Below are 21,554 nucleotides of genomic sequence, written 5' to 3' on the forward strand. Positions count from 1 at the left end.
AATGTGCTTCTTGTCACTGACTTATTACTGATTTATAATCAATAAACTATTTACTAGCAATTAATAAAGTCATAGTTTCATGTTGTTCAGCCATCTAAAGGAAATAGCTACAAACTTGGGGTTTAAGATGAATAAATCATCATGCACATGCTCGTATCAAGTCAAAATAGCCGCTCCGTATGAGCGGCTGAAAGTGTTGCTGTTATTTCACATTAGGGTGTGACCTCTGCATGTTTCTAATGTTAGCCATCGTGTTTTGTGAGCCAGGAAGTGTGAAATTATTCCAAAACACACTCAGGCAGACGTCATGTTGGGGTTTCCCTGTTGCAGATAATGGCTCAGTGTGTGGCGTAATATTCTGTAGTATTCTGCTCCTGAAGCTGAAGTTTTACATTCACCACCTGCAGTTTGACACCAGTTTTAAAAACTTCCTGAGAGTCGTTTCACTTCCCCATTGATCATTTTCAGGAGGTCCCCTCCTCCATTGACAGAAAGTTATGCGAAAGCTTCGGAGGGGCTTGAAAATCATCTCCATCATCTTCTTTCTCTGTAACACAGCAGTTACCTGAGCCCAGCATTGTGTCTGTAGATCTGAAGCTGTAATGTGGGGCAGCTTTAGGGGAAAGTCCCCCCGCCCTGCTGCACCACATGGGGGTATGGCTGAGGGAGTGAGAGGCTCTGGGCTGTGTGGAAAATGTGATGTTGAAAATTAATCTCAGGGATTGATGCAGCTCCTTTCACAGGCGTCAAGATCTAAACATCAGTCTGCAGACATCATGTGATCAGTCCTCATCTTCTCAATGGGATTCAGGACTGTGTGGGATCAAAGCTGCATCTGCACTGCCTGGCAGTGTGTGTGTGTGTGTGTGTGTGTGTGTGTGTGTGTGTGTGTGTGTGTGTGTGTGTGTGTGTGTGTGTGTGTGTGTGTGTGTGTGTGTGTGTGTGTCTGGCTTCCATGATGATGAGTGTGTGACTTCAGTTTGACACATCACACCAGAGGCGGCAGTCAGCCCGCACGGAGTGTCCGCTGTCACCTCACCTCAGTGTGGATGCACTGCTCTAACTTAGGATGTTCAGGAGGACTTATGATGACGGATAGAGCTTCAAAAGCCTCACAGAGCAACAAGATGCAGCTGAGGTGCGATAACTTGGTGAGTATGTTTGTTTGTTGTTTGTAATTCCGTCATTAAGGGCTGTGCGCAGCTGCACATGCAGAACGAGCCAACACTACACGAGCTCCTCTACAGGCTGCTTTATTTCTTATTAACATGCTAGAAATGGGCTCATATATGCGGCCAGGAGGTGGGAAATCATAAAAGTACCGAGTGATTTCCTAGAAAGTAACTTGATCATTCTCATTTTTCCTTGGTATATACCTTCAAAATCGCTGTATACGAGACAGCATGCTTGACCTCACTGCGTTTGCCTTCTTTTCCTTGTTTTAAGGGGAACTAGCAGCTCCTGTGGCGATGTAAGAGACACATAAGAAGGCAGTTACTGATGACTCATGGCGACAATGTCCCAAACATGGCCCATCTTCACTGCCGTCTTCGCGCTGGCCGTGCAGCTGTGCACAGGTAAGCTCACACCGAGCGGCTGGCAGAGAAAGCGCGATTTAATAATTGTTTCTTCATGTCATTTGGAAAAGTTGGACAGTGGAAGTGGATTCACAAAGTGGTGAACCTCACGCCATCATCGCATGTGAACGGCTGAGCCTTTCTAGGATGCCCCTTTCGTACCCAATCATGATCCTATCACCTGTTACCAGTGAGCCTGTTTACCTGTGGAATGATCTAAACAGGTGTTTTTGGAGCATTCCTCAACTTTCCCAGTCTTAAGTTGCTCCTGTCCCATCTTGTTTGAAACATGCATAAAATTCAGAATAAGCAGATATTTACAAAAATCAATGAAGCTGATGAGATCACACATTAATATAGTCTTTATGCTGTTTTTAAAATATGTCTAAAAGGATTAGCAAATGATCTCCCAGCTCTTTTTTAATCATGGTTATACATAAAAAGCCTTTCTAGAAAGTTGTGTTTGTCATTGTTTTCTCATTTTTATGTAATATGTCATCAGTTATGTTTGTAAAATGCATCTGTCTAAGGATGGTGTGCTTTGTGTCTCACCTTTGTCATCTGCTTCATATTCGTCAGTTCTTATATTTACAAAACCACAAAGCATGTAGGTGCAGTCTGAATAAGTTGTCATTTCTACTTTTAGGTGAGAAGTCTTGTGCCATCTGGTCCAGCGCTGGACATGTGGTGCAGCGGGACTCCAGTTTTAGGGTTTATTGCGCCTGTAAGTGCGAGCGGAAGGGATCCATGTTCAGCGGCCATCCACCCACAGGACAGAGCCACAGAGACTTTAATTCTACAACTATATATTTTAATGTGGTAAACATAACCAAGAGCAGAACATTCAGCTGTCGGTGTACCTGTCCGTTTTTTCCCGACCCCTGTGGCCTGGACATCTCAGCTGGATGTGAGTACAAAAACAAGGAGCATGAAAGCATCCCTCTCTGAAACATTTATCCCACTGAAAAGTTTCTTTATGTGCAGATTTAGCAGAGTTCAGGCTGTTTTTCTTCAAATGAACTGACTTTTAATACAAGAGGAAGAGTGCAGGACACCAGAACATAAACTCGGCATGGCCTCCAAATTTATTTTCATTACTCTCATTTAAAACCTGCATGAATTTTGCACAGTAATCCTGCAGAATGTTTTGCCATGCACAATGTTTCAAGATGAGACTTTCATATCTGGAGGCACGACTGTAACTTTTTAATCTACGAGAGCTGTTAAATTTAGAAAAAAAAACAAAAACTTGCTGGTTCTGCTTTCTCTTCTGTACATCGAGTACACACTGTTCACATGTTGTGGACTGACAGCGGCTAAGTGTCAAAGCTAACTGTGATAAAGTGCTTATTCTGACTGCAGAGCTGTGGCTGTTAGAGGAGTGAAAACCAGCTTGTTTTGTTACACATGCCAGTTCCCTAATGTGCAACATAATGTACAATACTATTACTGCAAACACTTGTACCTAAATCTCTTAATGCAATTCAGTTGATAACATCAGAGAATAGCACATTAGCTCACTTAATTGTATATTCCTCATACAAGTAATATGTTGCAGTTCTTTCAAATGATTTTAAAAGCCTTGTTTAGACTGTTTGTTAGATTTTTTGTTCTCTGCTTCATTCAAATCTTTGTCTTCTTTGTCCTTCAGACCTACCAGATCAACCGAAAAACATTTCGTGCATCTACAAGGTCAAAAGTAATGAAAGTGGAGTTGTGTTGTGCACCTGGAACCGAGGACGAGACACTTATCTGCGAAACAGTTCAGTGCTGTGGTGAGTCTGAAAGGGAACTTGAGGGCACTCACTAATCGCGTATTGCTTGCACCAACTGTCAAATGAAACTTGGCTTTGCATGTTTTAGGGTAAGAACTGTGTCTGGAAACCACACAGCTGTACCAGTGACATACAAAAGCTCCAGTAGGGGAACTGACTCGCTCACAGCCAGTTTCAGTGTGTCCAGCTCTGTCCAGCTGGTCTCTGTGTGGGTCCACGTCCGAAATCCACTGGGCTCTGCAGTCTCCACCATCACCAACTACACACTCAGTGACATTGGTAAGACAGCAGCAGTCAGTGTTTGGTGAGTTTGTGAGGTGCCTGGCAACTTCTGCATATGTTTCATGTGCGGTGACAGCTGTTTGTCAGGCAAGAAATCACAATGACAACCAGCTTTGAAGCGAAAGAAGTCTTTTGTTCATGCTTTAAGCTTGAAGTTTATGATTAGTGATGACTAACTGATGGCCGGCATCGATGCAGAGGAATCCTATCTCTTCAATCGCTGCAAGGAAAATGTCAAAATTTCATCTGAACCCTTTGCAGCCCATCTTGTGACAGTTGTTTTTCATTTATCTGAGCAGCGATGCCTTCCACTCCTGAACTTGGCCATCCCGAGTGCTCTTCCCGTGAGTGCATCATCCGCGTGAACCACCCGGTGAGGATTCAGCACCTGGAGATCCAGTACAGAGCAGAGGCACAGACATGGACATCTTATCCAGACTCGGTAAGAAGTCTGTTCAGATTGTTCCACAAAATGCAGGGACTTCCAGTGAGATGTTGCAAAAGATATTAAAGGTTGCTTAAAGCCTTTGAAGAGGCACAGTCACTGCGAGATGTGCTGATTCAAAGCCAAAGGCAGATCTGAGTGGCAGGTTGATGTGCACAGAGGTGAACTCACAATGTTGCACAAGTCGCAAAAACAAGGTGAAATTTGACCTTTTATGCTCTGTCAGGTGTTCTTATAGTCAGACCATAAACGCAGAAATGTTTGATGAGTTGCGTGTATTTTGACTTACAGGCTCTGCAGATGGGTTTGGTTCAGGTTTGGTCCATCTCCGCTCTGGAGCCTTCCAGGTTGTACCATTTCAGAGCCAGATCTAAGTTCAGCAGCGGCCTGTGGAGTGAGTGGAGCACAGACGTTTCCAGCCGGACTCAAGAGGAAGGTAAGCAAGCATGTCTGTATTAACCTGCTCTGTTCAAACAGCCTACCTTGGTGTATTTTTGCATTTCCTGAATGAAAGTACATCTGATTCTGTCTACAGGCAAACAAGTCTTTACAATATCTCTGCGGCACTTTATCTAGACAAGCTATCAGATAATGAAGTAATGTTTCCTTTCATTTGGGTTTTTCTTGTGGAGTTATCAGCTCGCCACTGACTGTCCTCAGGAAAGCTACAAAAAACCACTGAAACAGGCCTTATTTGGGTGTGTGCTCAGAGCAAAATCATTCAGCTGTGAAACGCAGCATGCTCAGTTGTTTACACAGAGCTTATAATAAAACTGTACTTCAGTCTTATTATATATCAGTTAAACACTCAGCCAGAGTCAAGAAAAGCAAAGTGGTGCAGTTAGTGATGCCTCATGGGAAATATTGCTGCATATTTGTGATGCAGATGGTGTGAAGATTTGAAGGTCTCTGTACAGATATATACGATAATGCATGAATGTGCAGCAGCGATACCATCAGCTTTCCACAAACACCCAGCAGCAGCAGAGGTCACGTTTGCTAAACTGTGCCTTAACCCTTCCATTGTCTGTGTTTGAGCATGAACACGTTGGTTACACCTTTATATCTACTGTCCTCCTCCTGTACTAGCACACAGTGTCTCATTCCACATATGTGATTACACATGACCATCCCCTCAACCACAGCGAGACTCATTTCAGCCACTGGTTTCATCCAGGACAGCACGAAAACCAACCCACAGAGATTAGAAACATGCTTGAGGAAGCTAATCTACCACAATAGTTGCCTTTTCGTGTGTTAAAGTAATAACATCCTTAAATAGATCCTCCTTGAATAGGATCTATTTATTGTTTTTTTTTTTATTGATGCTGGCTTTAGTTTCTCATTAGATCTGAATTTGGAAAAATGATAGCAACAATTGCAAAATAAAAAACTGTTTAATTACAACCCTGATTCAAAAAGTAAAATTTGCTCAATCTTTTTAACATTTAGAGACAATATATTTAATGTTTGACCTCATCAGCTTGATTGATTATTGTGAATACCTGCTCATTCTGAATCTGATGCAGCAACATGTTTCAAACAAGTGGTGGAACGCTCCAAAAACACCTGTTTGGACCATTCCACAGGTAAACAGGTGATAGTATCATGATTGGGTATGAAAGGGGCATCCTTGAAAGGCTCAGCTGTTCACAAGTGAGGATGGAGCGAGGTTCACCACTTTGTGAACACATGACTGGATAAAGGACATGGACTCAGGAACACTTTGGAAAACTGCTGCCTGTAAACACACTTAGTTTGCAAATGACTGAATTCTGATTTTATTTATGTTCTACGCTGCTTTTCACACACTTTTTGGAATCAGGGTTGTAAAATACCTTTTTCTTTTTACCTTGACCTTATTAAAACCAAATGTGTTGGAATATATTGAAGTGAAACCTTGTCTTTGCCTCAAACTGCGCTTGCAGATTTGATGAGAGGTTTAACTCCCTGTTTGCACTTTTATGAATAAACTGTCATAAATCTGAAAAACAGAAATCCTAATAGATTTATCGGAGAATAACATAGAAGATCCTTTGGTATTTAACCAGTTTTACAGAGACATGTCATCAATTCCAATTTGTATTTACTAGCAATTCCAATGAAATCAGGAAATCTCATGAAGCATCAACCTCATAAAGCTGCTAAAGAGAACGTGGAGTCTCCAGGAACCCAAACAGGACATGAGGGTCAAGCTGTGCCATTATTTCTGCCTCACATCCAAAAGACAAACAATGTGGGCATTGTTTCAGTGTAGTAAAGTAAATGTGCAGTTTCTTGCATTAAAAAGGCTGCAGATGGGTGGCTAGAACTAAAGTCTCAGTTTTCCAGCAGCACCTGAACTCACCAACAGTAACTGACAATATAAAGGCAACAAGATGTTCATTGTCATGGATGTTAACTCAAGCAACCTTCGAGCATTTGGTTTCTTGGAAGTGTTACTCATTGCTGTCAGACTTGAGCTCACATGGGAAAATGTAACAGAGCAGCAGGCTGGATGTTCGTCACGTTTTAGGGTGTTTAAAGCGAAATACAGAAATATCAAATCTATAAACTTGTCTCACTCATTCATTGAAACATGTTGTTTTAGCTCCTTCCGCAGAGCTGGATGTGTGGTACGCTGAACCCGCCTCTGACCTTCAATCCCTGAGAGTTTACTGGAAGGTAAGTTTTAAATCTTATCAAAAAGTTGTTTTTTTCTGGGTGACAGCTTTTCACTGTCCAAATTGTGAATGATTGTGGAGGATAAAAGGCGTAACAGTGCTGGGCAGTTTCATGAGTTTGAGGGTCTGTAGTCTCCATATTTGGAGTCTGACTCTGTGTGGGCCTGTGGTGTTGTAGCCATAGTAGCACTCTCATCTTCCTGCCATGTTCTGCACAAATTAAAGGTCAACCCTTGACCACCTCTGAGTTGCGACACCCTCACACACACTTGCAAATCCCCACCTTCTACCACATAGACACACACGCTTACACATCCCCACCCTCTGCCACACACACACACACACACACACACACACACACACAGACACACCTACAGTCATTTAATGTCACATGAAGACAGTGAGAGTTCAGTGAAACCTCCTAGCAGATGCCGCAGTTTCAGTTTACAAGAAAAGGGGAGCTGAGCAGAAATGATGTGTCTGCTCTTGCCGTGTGTTGATTTTGAAATCATCAGTTCAAATCTTTTGTTTCATGTCCTTTAACAAAAGCGCCAAACTCAGTGATTTTAAACATTTCTGTGGCTGCAGGAGGCCAACATGTCCATCAGTAGAGGAAAAATCATCGAGTACAAAGTCGGAGTTTACAGCCAAAACTCCGGACTGGTCTTCAGCGCTAACATTAGTGCCGATGCCAGGAATTATTCGGTCCCATTCTGTGCCAGCTGTGAAGTGACAGTGTGGGCTTGCAACTCCAAAGGCCTGTCCCCTCCTGCCAGAATTACAACCCATCGCACAAAAGGTAAAAAAAAAAAAAAGAAAAAAAAACTTTGTATGCTTGTTTCATTTTGTCTGTAGCATCATGAAACCAGAATCTGCCTCTTTTTCTGAGTGAGCAGTCTGGTTCAGAGGTAAATAGCGGATGCATTAGTAATACTGAATCCAGGGTGAAGTTGGCATCTATATGACTCTCTCTTGCACACGTGCGCCTCCTTTTTCCAGCAAACCTCCTGACGTTAGAGCAAGTAACTAAAGGCAACCACAGTGTCACCATCTCCTGGAGAAAGCCTGAAACTGCACCTCAACATGCAGCCTATGTGGTGGAGTGGTACCCGGAGGGCCACAAACTGGAGGAGCTCACATGGGTCAGACTGGGCATGAATGACAACCATGCTGTTATCACAGGTGGGACATGCAGAGTTACAGTAGATACAGGTGAAATAACACACCTCCATCATGTTTTCTCTGGGATTCACTCTTATATACCACCATCTTTCTTGATGCAGGTATTAAGCCCTTTGAGTGCTACGAGGGAGCAGTGCATGTTGTCGATAATGGGAGCTCAGTGAGCATGGCCAGATTTACAGGTGTCACCACTGAGGAATCAGGTAAGATCTAAGAAACATAGCTGGGAGAGAACGTATTAACTTGCTTAAAATATTCCTTGGATGATCCATCCTGTTGAGCAGTATTTTTGGCTTCTTCTTGCTTGTTTGCAGCTCCAACAGCTGCTCCATCCGTTCAAGAGAAGGTGGAGGGGAACGAAGTGAAAGTGACCTGGATGGAGATTCCCAGGGGTCATCGTCAGGGTTGCGTCACCAGCTACACCATCTATCTAGAGCGCGGCAGTGGACACTGGCAGAACCGTAAGAACCGCTTACCTGTATGCTACTGACACATCTTGTACTCTGAGGTGATGATTCTCCGTACCCTTTGGATGCAGACAGTCACATGAGCGACTTTCCTTAAAATGGTGTTTCAGACTCTGTTCCAGCATCAGAGAGGATGCATGTCATCAAAGACTTGTCTCCAGCTGTCTACAGCCTGTGGATGACGGCCTCAACTGCTGCAGGAGAAGGCCTCGCTGGTCAAAAGGTCAAGTTCTTCATCCAGCGTAAGCAGCTTTTCAAGTTCCTTTTGAAGGATAGTTTGGAAAAAGCACTTAATTGCTGTCTTGACCGATACCACTCTTATGTGTGTACAGTAAATATGAAGCTGGAGTCTGGCTCCACGGTGCCTGCTCCTGGCTAAGCAATAATCCGGCACATTACCCCAGTTGTGTTTGCGCAGATTAAACAAAGACATAATGTGTTAATAAGTGAGCTTTAGAGGCGTTTGTGAGGGGATTTTGTTGGCCATAGTGAGGCTAGCAGTTTCCCCCTGTTTCCAGTCTTTATGCCAAGCTAAGCTAATCAGCTGCTGGCAGTAGTCTTATATTTAGCGGATATGTGAGAGTGGTATTGATCTTCTCATCTAACAGTTGGCTGTACTGGATCACTTTTCTTGATAAGATTACAAGAAAATCAATCGCTGCTGTGTGAAATAACATTACAACCAGGGTTGTAAGAGGACTGGAAAAAGTTTTTACCATCACAGCTGTTGCTAATGTCTTCTGATGCATAATATGGCTGTGCAACAGAGCAGCCAGGTGTACGCTCTTACATCTCCCTGTTTCACTGTCACTGTTGCAGAGGAGTCACAACTGTCCCTCCTCGTTGTGTGTGGAGGCATCTTCCTGATCGCGCTGTTTCTGCTGTGTCTGTGCCAGAGTTCAGCCGTAAAGCAGAGGTACGTGAGCACCGGTGGCGATATACGGATTTATGCGTCAAAGCAGCTAACAAGCCCACACCTTTATTTTGTTGTTCTGCAAAAAACACACAATTGTCAAAAAAATGTCCCCTCAGGTTCTGGGTGTTCTTCCAGTGCCTCATGCTCAGCGATGTGCCCGATCCTGCAAACAGCAAGTGGGCAAAAGAGTGCACCAAGGAGAAGGTAATCTTCTGAAAGTGCATCAAATACAAACTGCTGTAAGTCGCAGATCACTGTTCACAGTTTAAGCCTGTGCCTCCCTTCAAAACAGGGCAAGATGAAACTCCAGCTGCAGCCGAGCAACTCCAGCGTAACCGAGGCCGTGGAGGAGGAGGAGGAGCCCATCCTGGTGGATGTTGAGGAGCTGCCCAAGCCGAGCAGTGACATCGTCACAGACGTCTCCTCGCAGCTACCTCATCAAACCAGGCTGAGCCCGTCGACGGAGCAGACCATGCTGCTCTCCCCTCTGACCACTTACATCAAGAGCTTTTCCCACGACTCAGACAGCTCCTACCACACGCAGACCTCTCTGGACACAACCGTCGACTACATCTCATCGCACGGGGTGGGAAATATGGACGAGGAGGATCAGGAGGAGGAGGATCAGGAAGAGTTCGCAGAAATGCTGGATTTCTTCCCCAGCCTCAACATTGTCACAGGGCCGCTGGCGTTTGGAGGGAAGCTGACTTTGGATGCGGTCAAAATCGACTGCAATGACTTTTTTCAGAACAACAATTTTTAGAGGAAGAAGACTGCTGAGAATCAGGACACGGTGACTGGAGGTGGTGACGGGAGTTCTTTCTGTTTCAGTGTCTTTTTTGGGTCACGCATCTCGCTGAGATGTCCTTGAACTACCTCCTTGCTTCAGCTCTCTCACTGAAGTCCTCCAGAGCTGTTATGCAATAATAATCTTTGACTGGAAAATTGCTTTTGTTTCCATTTCATGCATTACCATTGTTTTCTCTTCCGAGCAGCGCTGGACACTAATAACATGGCCAAAGTGAACACAGTACAGGCAGCAGGACAGTGTCAGATTTAGTCATTTCTGAGCAGATATTTTGACCTGTCAAAGTAAGAAAAGCACTGGTGTGACTAATAGCATGTGTCAAGTGTCCCAGTATGTTGTGACAGTGAGGCAGCATGCCCAGTTCCACGACCATTTACTTAATTTTATTATTTACACCTGCGCTTTCCTTACTGTGACATGTCAATGTCTCACATGCTCTGTTAGCCTAGCATTGTTGACCATCCTGTATATAGGCTGTGCCTTTAAACACATCTACGCTACCTCAATCTCATCTACAACAGGAGAAAATTTCATTTTTCAGTGGTTAAGCAGGTAATTTTGCTGCACGATGACAGATGTTTCTAATTATTTTGCTGACAGACTTATTTAAGTGTTTAATATTTGGAAACAAGAATCTGCAGCTATGCTAGTAGCAGCTCTGTGGACTCTGTAGTTAGGCAGAATTTGCTGCTTTGAGCTAAATGCTAACGTCCTAGTGTTTGCATGTGTGTTTCCCATATTCACCATCTCATTTTAGCATGTTCACAGCTGAAGCTAATGGGAACGACAGTTTCGCAGGTATTAGCTTATAAATCAAAGTACTGGTCAAACTGCGACGATGACTGTGCTAACATAAATACTTATGGTCACCAAAAGTATTACAATTCAAACATGAATGTGTGGCCAGATTTCATGGCAATCCATCCAACAGTTGTCAAGACATTTCACCAAAAGACAAAAACGATGCAACCTGGAGGCAGCACCAGAGGAAAAGTCAAGCCACAACCAGAATGTGGCATTATGAAAAGCTGGAAAATGTTTTAAAAAATTATGTTTGCAGGCCAGTTTTGAGCAGCAACCTCTCTGTACAGATTTACAACCAATCGCGTGTTTGGGATACTGTATCAGTTTAGCTCAAACAGAAACTTTTAAGGGTTTTGCAACCTCAATGGAAGAATCTGATTTGTCAATGTTAATGTTGATGCAAATAAACAAGTGATTTTAGCCTCTGCACTTAAAGTGATGAACAGTATATATGCAGCAACAATATTTTCAGCCTTAAGTCTGATACTTCTACGTAGTGTTGTGTGGCCTACTGGAGTGAAACAGGCTGAGTTGGTGGCTAAATGAGGACCTGGATACCAAAACTTTGCTTCCTTTCACATGTTTTGCATAAATTAGTTTAACAAGTTTCTGCATGGATTCTCACCTTAAACAGCGCGAGGGTAACTTGAGTCAGATCACATACAGAGATGTGTTAGCAGAGCCAAAACAAAGTGCTAGCTATGTTTTAGCTTGTTTGCGCAAAGGATTAAAAAAAAGTGACAGTGCAAAAAATTTATCGACCATCTTTATTTACCGACAGAGGTCTCTAATAGCAGGGCTAGAATTCACACATTTGTAGAGCACTTCAGTTGTTCCACACAATGAACGACTGTATTTCTTTCAGAGCAATTATGCAGTGGTGCCACTGTGGAAGCTACAGGGCAAGTCAACAGTGGAGGAAAATATCAGCACAGAACAGACCGCAGAAACAAACTGAAGCCGGGCTGAGTTTACGTCTGTGGAGGGAGTGGAGCGCAAACAGTCGGAGAAGGCCTGAGGGCTTCCAGAGGACTGCAGCCACATCTCCACTGTCTTAAGACACTTCCTCTCCGCATCACTCTTTAAAGTAAAAAGGCATTAACTGACTTGAACATGGCTAGTGATCAAAGATGAAATGGGTAGGGAGGAAGAGACACTAGATGGTGTATAGCACCCCAAATATGAGAACGTCAGAACACATGGAATAACTTCAGCTTCAAATTAATCCACTTGACAAATGTCTGAGGATCAATGCAAATTTTGTTCAGTAATCACCAATGCGTTCCTCTAAAATGACCTAATGTTCCTCCTTTAGAACATTTCAGTACAAAAGAACCTTAATACAGATTTAGGCGCCATTTCATCAATGCATTCAAATGTAGAGCGCAGCCCTCAACCAAAGATCGAGGCGCGTCCTATTTGCACCATGTGAAATACAGTCTTTGAAAGAATTTATGAAAATAGTTAAGATTTACAGGCTGAAGATCATAGAAGAATAGACCTCCTATATAAAATATAAAACAATACCCCAGTGCTAAAGAAAAAAATCTGTAAATCTCAATGAGTGAAGCTCTAACTTCATCAGAAATACCTGGTGTGGCAGAGCTTATGAGCTTGGGTTGGAGCTCCACAGTGCCCATTTCAAAAGCGAGCAAGCAATGGCTCACACCAAGCTAAAGACACTCTTGTTATGCTTACATTTCAAAATGCATATTTTCAAGCAGCAATTACAAAAATTTATCAATGGACAATGCATAACCTCTGAAAAAAATACTGTATGAAAACATCCCTGCTACTTTGTTTCCAAGTACAAAACCTCTACCAATAAGTTGCTCCAGAGTAGCAAGAAGTCCTTTTCTCTTTTTTTTTTTTTTTTTTGATAATTTCTGTTTTTTTTTTCCAACTTTGTTTTGTTTTTACTGGGTAAAACTCAGTCCTCACGTTGAGTGCCATAGTTAATGACACTCTTCTCCATCATTTCACTTTGCTGAAGGATCCAGGAACATGCAAGCCTCATAGTGGAGGTGCTTAAGAGGCTCCTGTAGGCCTGAGGGACAGCAGCCGCGGGTTAAGCCAGGGCTGGGAAGGCCTCTGGGTCGTCCACGTTGGGCACAGACGCGGATGACTGCGAGGGAAAGCAAACATTAAGCAGGAGTTAGAAGATTCAAACATAAGAAAATGTGCCACAGAAGAAGGACGGGGACGAATGGAATTTATTTACATCTCGGGAGACAACAAAAACACGTTTCAATGCAGAATCTTGGGCGCTAATGAAATGACACAACTGCTTAACTTATAGAAGGTTATCTACCTTGTCAGTCCTTCCTCCACGCATCGGCCTGGGAGCGTCAGCGCCACCGGCACTGCCACCACCACCTCCGGCGCCACCGCGGCCCCGGCCACCCCGGCCCCCGCGTGGTCCACCGCGTCCACGGCCTGGACGGCCCAGGTCTCCAAAGTTGATCTCCAGCTGGGACGTAATGTCATTGGCTGGCTTCCGGAAGTGATGCGCATCCTCCAACTAAAATAGAAAAACAGCGTTGAAAAGCCAGTAATGATTTTTTTGTTTGCACGTATGATTTGAGCTCAGACACTGAGCAACATCAGGAGACTTCACCTTGGACTCATCCACCTCAGGGTCAATCAGATCACTTTTCTTGTCCTGTGTTGGAAAACAATACAAACATTAGCACAAAATACCGAGCAAAATAATGTATGTGTCAACAGCAAATGCCAATGTTTTAAGAGGGGCTACAATTTAACAAGAGATTATGAAAACTGTCTGCAGTTCCTGCCTGCATTTGTGCATTGAACTGAATATAAACTGCTTTCAGTCTTGAATCAGAATCAGAATTACTTTATTTATCCCCGAGGGGAAATTGTTTTTAGCAGTGCTCCATGCGAAACAGAATTATAGATTAGAATAAAATTAGAAAGAAGGACGAGAAGGAATATATATATAAAGGCAATATAAAAGAAACAGAATGAATGAAAATGCCGAAGGACGGAGAGGCAAAGGTGTTTACCACCCAGGCAGAAGCAGAAAAATGTGAGTCAGTGTTGGTTTTGGCTTTCACTGTTGAATTTCTGGTTTACTTATAGCTTAAAAAATTCTCTGCGCGACATCTCTCTTTAAGTGTCCTGTTAGTCAATGAGTCTATGCTGACGTCAGGCAGCTTCGCCTCATCCTGTGGAGAGCAGCGTGTGACGCACTGCTATCAAAGACCTTTTGCACTTACATTTAGCGGCTAATTCAGACAGTGATGATTGTGTAAAGCCCCTCCACCCCGCTGCCATTCACAGGAAACTGATGCAACACTTGTCAAGTCTAATCTTGGTGGAAAGACGGCCTCGCAGTTTACTCAGTGAAAACTTCAAAGAGAAGGGGCTTTCCTCTATAACAATGGATTGCTGGGTTTGTCGTTTGTGCCTGTCTGTACACTTATCTTATTACACTGCTTTGGATCGTCAAATTGATCACAGTATATCAAACTAATAAACAACTGACTGTGGCTGTGTTTTCACTCACCTCTGCCTTGGACTTGTGCAGCACAAATCCTTTGTTCCAATCATCTCCCTGGTTGACCTTACGGATGTTGAACTCCACCTTGGAGCGCTCCTTGTCCTGCATGGCCTTCCATTCATCCAGAGTCATCTCCTTGGGGCCTTCATCCTTCACTTCCTCAGCCTCATTCTCCCTTCAACACACACGCACATGCACAGTATTAATGTTAAACATAGATCCTGGTGGGTTTGTACTCGCTGTTCCTGCTGAAAACACGAGCTACTGTAAAAATCGAAGTCTCTTTACAAATTCTTCTCAGGACATACGAAGACACAGAACTTACTTATTCTCAGAGTCAGCGGGCGAATGCTCCTCTCCTTCAGGGTTCTCCTCAGTGACGTTTGATTGGTCGAGCTCACTAGGAAGAAAAAACACATGGTAAAATTAGGGCTAGGCAATTAATCAAATCTTATTATCAATTATAGTTCTGCCCTCCAACAATAATGTAAACAAGATAACCGAGATAAAATGACTATTGGGCCAAATTCCATTTCTCTAATTATTGTCTTGCATTATAAATCCAACACAACGCTTTCCTTTACAGCGGTGGTCTTCCTCCCCTCCCTGAAAGCCCAAACTCTCTCTTGGCACGGCATCTTTGGTTCAGCTCACTGTGCTCAAGTGAGCTGTCAAGAACCTGGTCAACTCAGCTGCTGCTTGCTGATGCACCATCTATCTGTTGTTACATATCGGTGCTTGGAGAGGCCAAAAAGGACTAGAGTTGCATTTCATCAATCCTTTTGCACATTTTATCAACTGAGAGCAACATAATACACATCATATAGTAAATAAGTCTTAGATTTATCATATTAGTATTATTACTTGACACCAAGACCCAGTCTATCTTATGTATTTCTAAAGGAAACAACCTTCACACACCATCAAGTGTTCCCTAAAATTAGAACTCAGGAGAAACCCTATCTGAAATTTCCCCACTGTGGAACTAATAAAGGTATATCTTATCTTATCTATCTCTCTCTCACACTCACACACACACACAAGTGTCATTTTCTAAAGGCATCAGTAAGAAAGCGTTTAGGTCGAGGCTCAAAATCAACAGCAGTCCATCATCAAGTGAAAATAGGTCTTAGATATAGATATTTCTTGGGAAACCTCTGGGACGAAAGGGATTTATGTATATGTCTGTATAACTATTGCTGAGTCCTGAACACAGGCTACGTCTTCTCCTGATGTTTCTATAGCTGACAAAATCCAAAAGGATATAGTAAACTTACCATCGACGGGGGACTCACCCTAATTTTTCCCTGATAATACCACAGTGCGAACAGCAAATGTGTGCTGATATCAGGGGGCGTTAGCTGTTAGCAGCGGAAGCCTGCGGTGTGTCAGGCTAAGAGAGCTAACAGCTAAAAGAGCTAAAATAGCTTTGGAACTCACATTAGAGACACTTATCGTCTGAGTTTCCATTTTAATGAACTTCTGTCAGAGATGAAAATAACCAGATGCATTTACTCCAGTTCCATACTGATGTACACCGCTAAGGTACTTGTACTTGTAAAAAGTGTATGGAGCCGCTATTGACTACAAAGTATTAACAGCTATAGATGATAAAGTAAAGCCAAAATTTGGATTTTGGGATGGTTCACAGTCTCTACTGGACCATTTTTCAGGACAGTGGTTGAGAGTTTAGAGTCTTTGTTCAGGTGTGCTCCGACTCCCCGATTTCCCGTCATTCAAAGTTTCTGTTACATTGCATTTATAAATACTTACTTGAGTTCATCCTTGACGGTGCCCCAGTTGTGAGATCCACTTCCACCACGCTTCTCCTCACCTTTCAGACTACTGAAACAACATTTGCTTTAGCCAGGGTCACAACACAAAACACAGACATCTTCAACAGACCCAGTAAAAAGTAATACTTCAAAGAGCTTTATAAAAGCTGTAAAAGTACTTACGATCGGTCACTGCCACTGTGTCTATCAAATTCGCGTTTTCCTCGGGAATCAAAGCCATCGCTGCGGCCCATGCCGCGTCCTCTGCCTCCGCGGCCTCCTCTGCCGCCACCACGTCCTCTCATCAGCCTGTCACCAATGGGTCTAATGACAGGGACAAAGAACATGGTCAAATCCGCATCGGAGCACGGGTTTCTCTCGATCAGAGGCTGAGATCCATCAACAAGCTTCACTTTATTACTTCAGCTGAGTTGTTTTAAAGTGGACAGCAAAATCACCACAGAATAACAAGAAAAGAACATTCAGGTGCTATTAATGACAACTTAATTCTTTAGGATTATTTGAATTACATGTCTACATACAGTGATTATGGTTTTTAGCTTAGTCTCAGCTGACTGATGTTTTAAGTTGGTCTAAATCTACATTTGGACATTACATTACTTACAATTTTATTACGTAAACTGGTGAGATAAAGAGCTGCATGTGTCGACAGCAGTTTGGGCAAAACTAACATACTAAGCCTTATCATTGTAAGCAACGCCTTTGACAGTTGCTGACCCTCCCCCACCCCCTACTGAGTACTTTTGGCATATGTGGAGCTCAGAAAGACCCTGTAAAAAAGGTATACTAATGAAAATATCTGCTGACTGGAAACGTAACTCACTTCTCCACTGAGAATTCGCCTCCCTCGGGTTTCTCGCCAGCGTCACCAGCGGGCCTCTCGAAGCGGCGTGGGGGTCGCCTATCCACAGGCCGCCTGTCTGTGGGGGGGCGCCCCTCTCCCTGGCCGCCCTGGGGTCTGGAGCCATCGCCCTCCGGCTTGCGGCCCATTCTCCTCATGCCGGCACCTAGGATTGACCACAACAGAAGGATTAGAGGACCAATAGCACCGATAGATCAGGACCCACTGCAGAGCCCCAGACAAGAGAAACAAGAGGAGGTGATTGTTCTGTTGAAATGGAGCAAATAATTCTAATTAATGGTGCTGAATTAAAGAGCTATGGCAGCTGGTGGGATCCACTTATGAAATACTGTGCAACTTTCTTCTGTCTGCAGTGTAATCTGATTATTAAAACATAGAGTGAACAATTGAAATTAGCGAGTGAACAAAAAAATGAAGGATCTGTGGGTCGATTGCAACGATTTATCTAGTCGCCGAATATTAGGTTAATTGCCAACTGAACTGATCATTAATTGGTTTGAGTATTCTAATTCTAGCTTTTTGAATGTGAACATTTTCTGGTTTCTCTACTCCTCTGACAGGAAGTTGAATATCTTCAGGTTGTGGATATTGAGGAAGTCACCTGGAGCATTGGGAAACACTGATGGGCATTTTTTCTGACATTTAACAGGTCAAACAACATTGACTGGTTGAGCAAGGACTTGCAGCACTATCACTCATTTCCTACTCTGACGGAAATGTGTGCTGGTCAATAAAATCACCCAATCACCCCGTGGCTGGATTTAACATCTACATAGTGTTAACCCTCCAGGGCACATGGTTGACTGCCCCTGGCCCAGTGTGACACAACAAGTCCCACCCATAGCCTGAATCACCAGATACCAAAATAGACACCCTGCACTACGCAGCAGCTGGGTGAACCATAGTCAGCGCACCTGTCTCATCTCCTCTCCAGCAAACAGAAATGAGCACACTTGGCAGACTTGCATGATAATGGCCGAGGAAGTGCATGTGAATAAGCATCTAACTCAAAAGTCATTACCTGACTCTGGATGCTTCAATTCCACGTGTAGTGAGACTAGATTAGTGCAAGCACACTGCAACACCAAAATGCACCAATGAGCCAACGTTTACAGGTTGTACTGTCAATTTTAGGGCAAACTACACAGATAACATCGAGTGAAACAAATTGAAAGTGAATCACGTGCATTGAGCGCCAATGAAAAGTGGGTGGCACTTTGGATGTGGTTTAACACGCCCCACACTACAACCACGAGGTTCACTAGCATGAGAGCAGCGCTGCTCCTAATGTCTGACAAAGACACCTGCAAAGCCCTCACGTTTAAGTTTTAGTACAGACCTCACAGTATATAACACGCCGTTTTAGTATTTGAAAGACTTTGCTTTACAGCTTCGATTTTAAAACCTATTAATAAATACTCAAAAAAAATAACGTGTGGATTCTGGGCCAGTTCGGGGAAAAGTCAGCAAAAAGTGTCCTCATAGAAAGTCACCATTTGACAGAAGCCAACGTTTCCACATCTTCAGGCAACTTTCTCTAACTCAGACAGGCAGGCTGTCGGATTCTGCCAGTTCAACAAGGCCGACAGGGAGGAGGAGGGGGGAGCCAAAACAAGTTGGCCTGCAAACTGTTTATCACCAAATCGCTTAAGCCCCACACATCGCATTGCATTACCCGTTTGTATAAATGTCATCCTCCCTGCAACTGACAGCCAACAGGGGCACAAAAAACAGCCATGCGGACCTCATGTCACGGGGGCTTATGAACCGTTGCTAGCTAGTAAGCAAGCAACTTAGCCTGCTAGCCTAACATCTTTTAGCTGCAGCTTGACTAAGACCTAAAACTCAGAAATTAATCTCACCATCTTTCTTAAGTGGGACAGGTGCCTGGCTCTCCTCCTTCTTATCAGCCAGGGGGGTCTTTCTGTCTTTTTGGGACTCCTTTTTCGTCTGCTTGGCAGCCTGGGCTACAGTCTTGGCGGCACCAGATGCAGGAGCCTCCTTCCTCTTCACTTCGGCTTGCTTCAGCAGCTCAAACGGATCCTGCTCATCGTCAAATAACTGGTCGAACCGATTGGTTATGGCACAGCCAAAACCTTCTTGCATTTGTCCGGGCATGATGGCGCCCCTTCAGCAGGATTCTCCTCCGATTCTATGAGGCTTGGTGCGAACACTTCGCTAGATGAAGCCACAAGATGGCTGGGAAAAGGACCTTCTTCTCTTCCGGCGCGATAGACATCCGGGACCTCGGCGTGGGGCGCGGGTGGGGCACGTAGTTTTTTGAAAATTAGATGCCGTTGCCTTAGTCATGTAATAAACCAACGTAAAACGACAATACCCACAATGCAATTCTCTGCAGTGTCGTTAGCCTCTGCAAAGCCAAGCATGGGTGCCCTCGCAGACACTCTAGGAGCTCTTGTTTTGACTCCTCAGAAAAACCTCTTCAAAACTGTTATCTACAAAAGTGCATCAGTTTTAAATCTATAGAGCGCTCAACTACTCTGTCACCATGTTTTATGCGCCCACAACACCTTTACAAACCTCTGAAGGAGGCTGCAGGTGCATCTGTTTGTGGCTGTGTCAGTTCACTTAGACGCCAAGATGGTGAAGAAAAGTCAATATGTAATTTAATAATTACTGACAATCTTCATCAAAGAGTGATACTACACTGACAGACTGGTGATTTTAAAATGGCTCAGATTCAAATGAACACCAAGCCTTTTTTAAACCCTGCATGCACTGCTAGTGTACCAATGAAGAACCAGTGAAGAAAGCAATATTAATCATTTTTTAACCTGACAGTCAGAAATAAAGTGCTGGATATCCTGAGCCCTTCTCCACTTAAACAAAAAACTAATCTGATTTTCGGTCCCCCAAAGTCTGTTCCTACTTTACATCAACATCTTTGATCCTTGTCTTCAGTTGTCACACCTGCAGTGAGAAAGCTGAGTGATGTTTGATAGTGACCTTTCTTTTGAAAAACGAATGTTGTTCAGTTATGCGTGTATCAGTGAAGGAGCATCGCAAACATCTGGTCTTTCCTCTCTCGGTCTGAGCTCAAGAAGGTCACCTGTGCCTTCATTTCATTGTATTCAGGGTTGAGCCTAAAAGCGATCTCACGCAGACAAGATCGTATCAGCGCTGTTTTTGCCTCTCATCACGGGTGATTTGTCAGGTTTACAATTGATTTTCGGATTTTACTGATCCCCTTGAAAGGACTTCATGGTTTAGCTTCCAGCTACATTACTGAATTGCTGCTCCCTTACTGGGACGCAACCTCAGATACTTGGCCAGCACAGTTCTGGCTGTTCCCCAGTCCTGGTTCAGACAAGGGCAGGCCCAGACAATGTTTAGGGTGGCACTGGCCACCCCTGTCATCTGATTGGCCACCTGACATGCCACCTCATTATTGTAAGTATGATTGGTTATCTGCCCAGTGAGAGGCGGTACCTTAGTTCCAACCCTCTGACAAGTATTTTTGAGGATGCATTGTTTTCTTTTGTAGGCACAGTTTCTTTATGTGGATTTAAACAACAAAGAATGGAGGTTTTGTATTCTATTTGCATGGTGCTCCTCTGTGGTGTTGTGATTGATAGGAGTATTTATCTTTTAATGCACTTATTGTAAAACACTTTTGATAAAAGCATCAACTAAATGAATGTAATGTGAGAGAAAAGAAAAAAGAAAAACATACTAGGTATGTAAGAAACCGTAAGACATATTACTGTCATATTAGTAATTACAGTAGATATGAGAAATGGGAAATTAATGTTATTCCAATTTGTGTGTGTGTGTGTGTGTGTGTGTGTGTGTGTGTGTGTGTGTGTGTGTGTGTGTGTGTGTGTGTGTGTGTGTGTGTGTGCTGGTGTGCACATGTGCATGTACCTCCTGCCACCCCTGCATAAGTCAGCACCCCACTTGGACTCAGTTCAGCTCTGGAACGTCCTGCCTGAGGGTCTGAGGCTTTCATCACTGACATCTTTTAAATCACTTCTCAAAATGTATCTTAACAAAAAAGCCTCTTATTAATTCTAGCACACCATCTTATTGCCAGAATGCCTCATCTGTTGTATTATTAGCACTTGAATATTTCACAGTGGTTTTTAGATATATGGGGTTAGTCCTTGGGGTAATAAACTCCTCTCGTTTCTCAGCTGCAATGATCCTCTTGATGCTGGGGAAGATGAGAATAACATTGGGGTAGCACATGATAAGTTGCAGTTGTTCTGGTGTGACTTTTACCAGTTTGGAAGGAGGCAACGTTTTCACCCTCACATGTCTCTTTATACACACATCTGCCTGTTTGTTTATTAGCATCATTTCTAGAACATTTGGGCGACACGGTGGCCCAAGGGTTTACAATCCTGACCACATAATCACGATGTCCCCTGTTGGAGTCTGTCTGGGGAGCTTTGTTGTTGTACTATCTCTGCCAAATTAAGGCAAAAATGGCA

The 21,554-nt window shown here is 43.5% G+C and overlaps 2 protein-coding genes across 5 annotated transcripts; one reads left to right on the forward strand and one right to left on the reverse strand.

The window, feature by feature from the left end:
• Window positions 1-1,006: 1,006 nt before the first annotated feature.
• Window positions 1,007-10,867, forward strand: il12rb2 (interleukin 12 receptor, beta 2a). The gene is made up of 16 exons (XM_070961140.1): window positions 1,007-1,151; window positions 1,447-1,577; window positions 2,224-2,484; window positions 3,229-3,352; window positions 3,441-3,631; window positions 3,934-4,076; window positions 4,371-4,515; window positions 6,670-6,743; window positions 7,331-7,541; window positions 7,742-7,924; window positions 8,026-8,127; window positions 8,239-8,385; window positions 8,502-8,633; window positions 9,211-9,307; window positions 9,424-9,511; window positions 9,600-10,867. The coding sequence occupies exons 2-16, from the start codon at window positions 1,508-1,510 to the stop codon at window positions 10,068-10,070; spliced, it is 2,439 nt and encodes an 812-aa protein (XP_070817241.1). The 5' UTR covers window positions 1,007-1,151; window positions 1,447-1,507; the 3' UTR covers window positions 10,071-10,867.
• An 800-nt stretch (window positions 10,868-11,667) lies between these two features.
• Window positions 11,668-19,340, reverse strand: serbp1a (SERPINE1 mRNA binding protein 1a). 4 transcript variants are annotated; one of them, XM_070961359.1, is made up of 9 exons: window positions 18,963-19,340; window positions 17,062-17,245; window positions 16,401-16,541; window positions 16,216-16,287; window positions 14,768-14,842; window positions 14,449-14,617; window positions 13,537-13,581; window positions 13,231-13,440; window positions 11,668-13,044 (listed from the first exon to the last, which is right to left on the reverse strand). In XM_070961359.1, exons 1-9 carry the CDS (start codon window positions 19,216-19,218, stop codon window positions 12,988-12,990), a joined length of 1,209 nt encoding a protein of 402 aa, XP_070817460.1. In that variant the 5' UTR covers window positions 19,219-19,340; the 3' UTR covers window positions 11,668-12,987. The 4 variants fall into 4 exon arrangements, with proteins under 4 accessions (XP_070817460.1, XP_070817462.1, XP_070817461.1 ...); XM_070961361.1 differs by having other exon boundaries at window positions 16,216-16,284; window positions 18,963-19,313; XM_070961360.1 differs by having other exon boundaries at window positions 14,449-14,620; window positions 16,216-16,284; window positions 18,963-19,313.
• Window positions 19,341-21,554: the final 2,214 nt, after the last annotated feature.

This window comes from Chaetodon trifascialis, chromosome 4 (assembly GCF_039877785.1).
Source record: "Chaetodon trifascialis isolate fChaTrf1 chromosome 4, fChaTrf1.hap1, whole genome shotgun sequence".
NCBI lineage: Eukaryota > Metazoa > Chordata > Actinopteri > Chaetodontiformes > Chaetodontidae > Chaetodon > Chaetodon trifascialis.

Bases quoted from the DNA above. Each gene is read 5' to 3' on its own strand.
- il12rb2 (XM_070961140.1), top strand. From the start codon at position 1,508: ATGGCGACAATGTCCCAAACATGGCCCATCTTCACTGCCGTCTTCGCG. The intron at 4,077-4,370 runs GTAAGAAGTCTG...TTTGACTTACAG, and splicing joins GGACATCTTATCCAGACTCG to GCTCTGCAGATGGGTTTGGT. The intron at 9,308-9,423 runs GTACGTGAGCAC...ATGTCCCCTCAG, and splicing joins AGTTCAGCCGTAAAGCAGAG to GTTCTGGGTGTTCTTCCAGT.
- serbp1a (XM_070961358.1), bottom strand. From the start codon at position 19,218: ATGCCCGGACAAATGCAAGAAGGTTTTGGCTGTGCCATAACCAATCGG. The intron at 13,582-14,448 runs GTGAGTGAAAAC...TTTCCAACACAG, and splicing joins TGCACAAGTCCAAGGCAGAG to GACAAGAAAAGTGATCTGAT. The intron at 13,045-13,230 runs GTAGATAACCTT...TTTCCCTCGCAG, and splicing joins GTGGAGGAAGGACTGACAAG to TCATCCGCGTCTGTGCCCAA.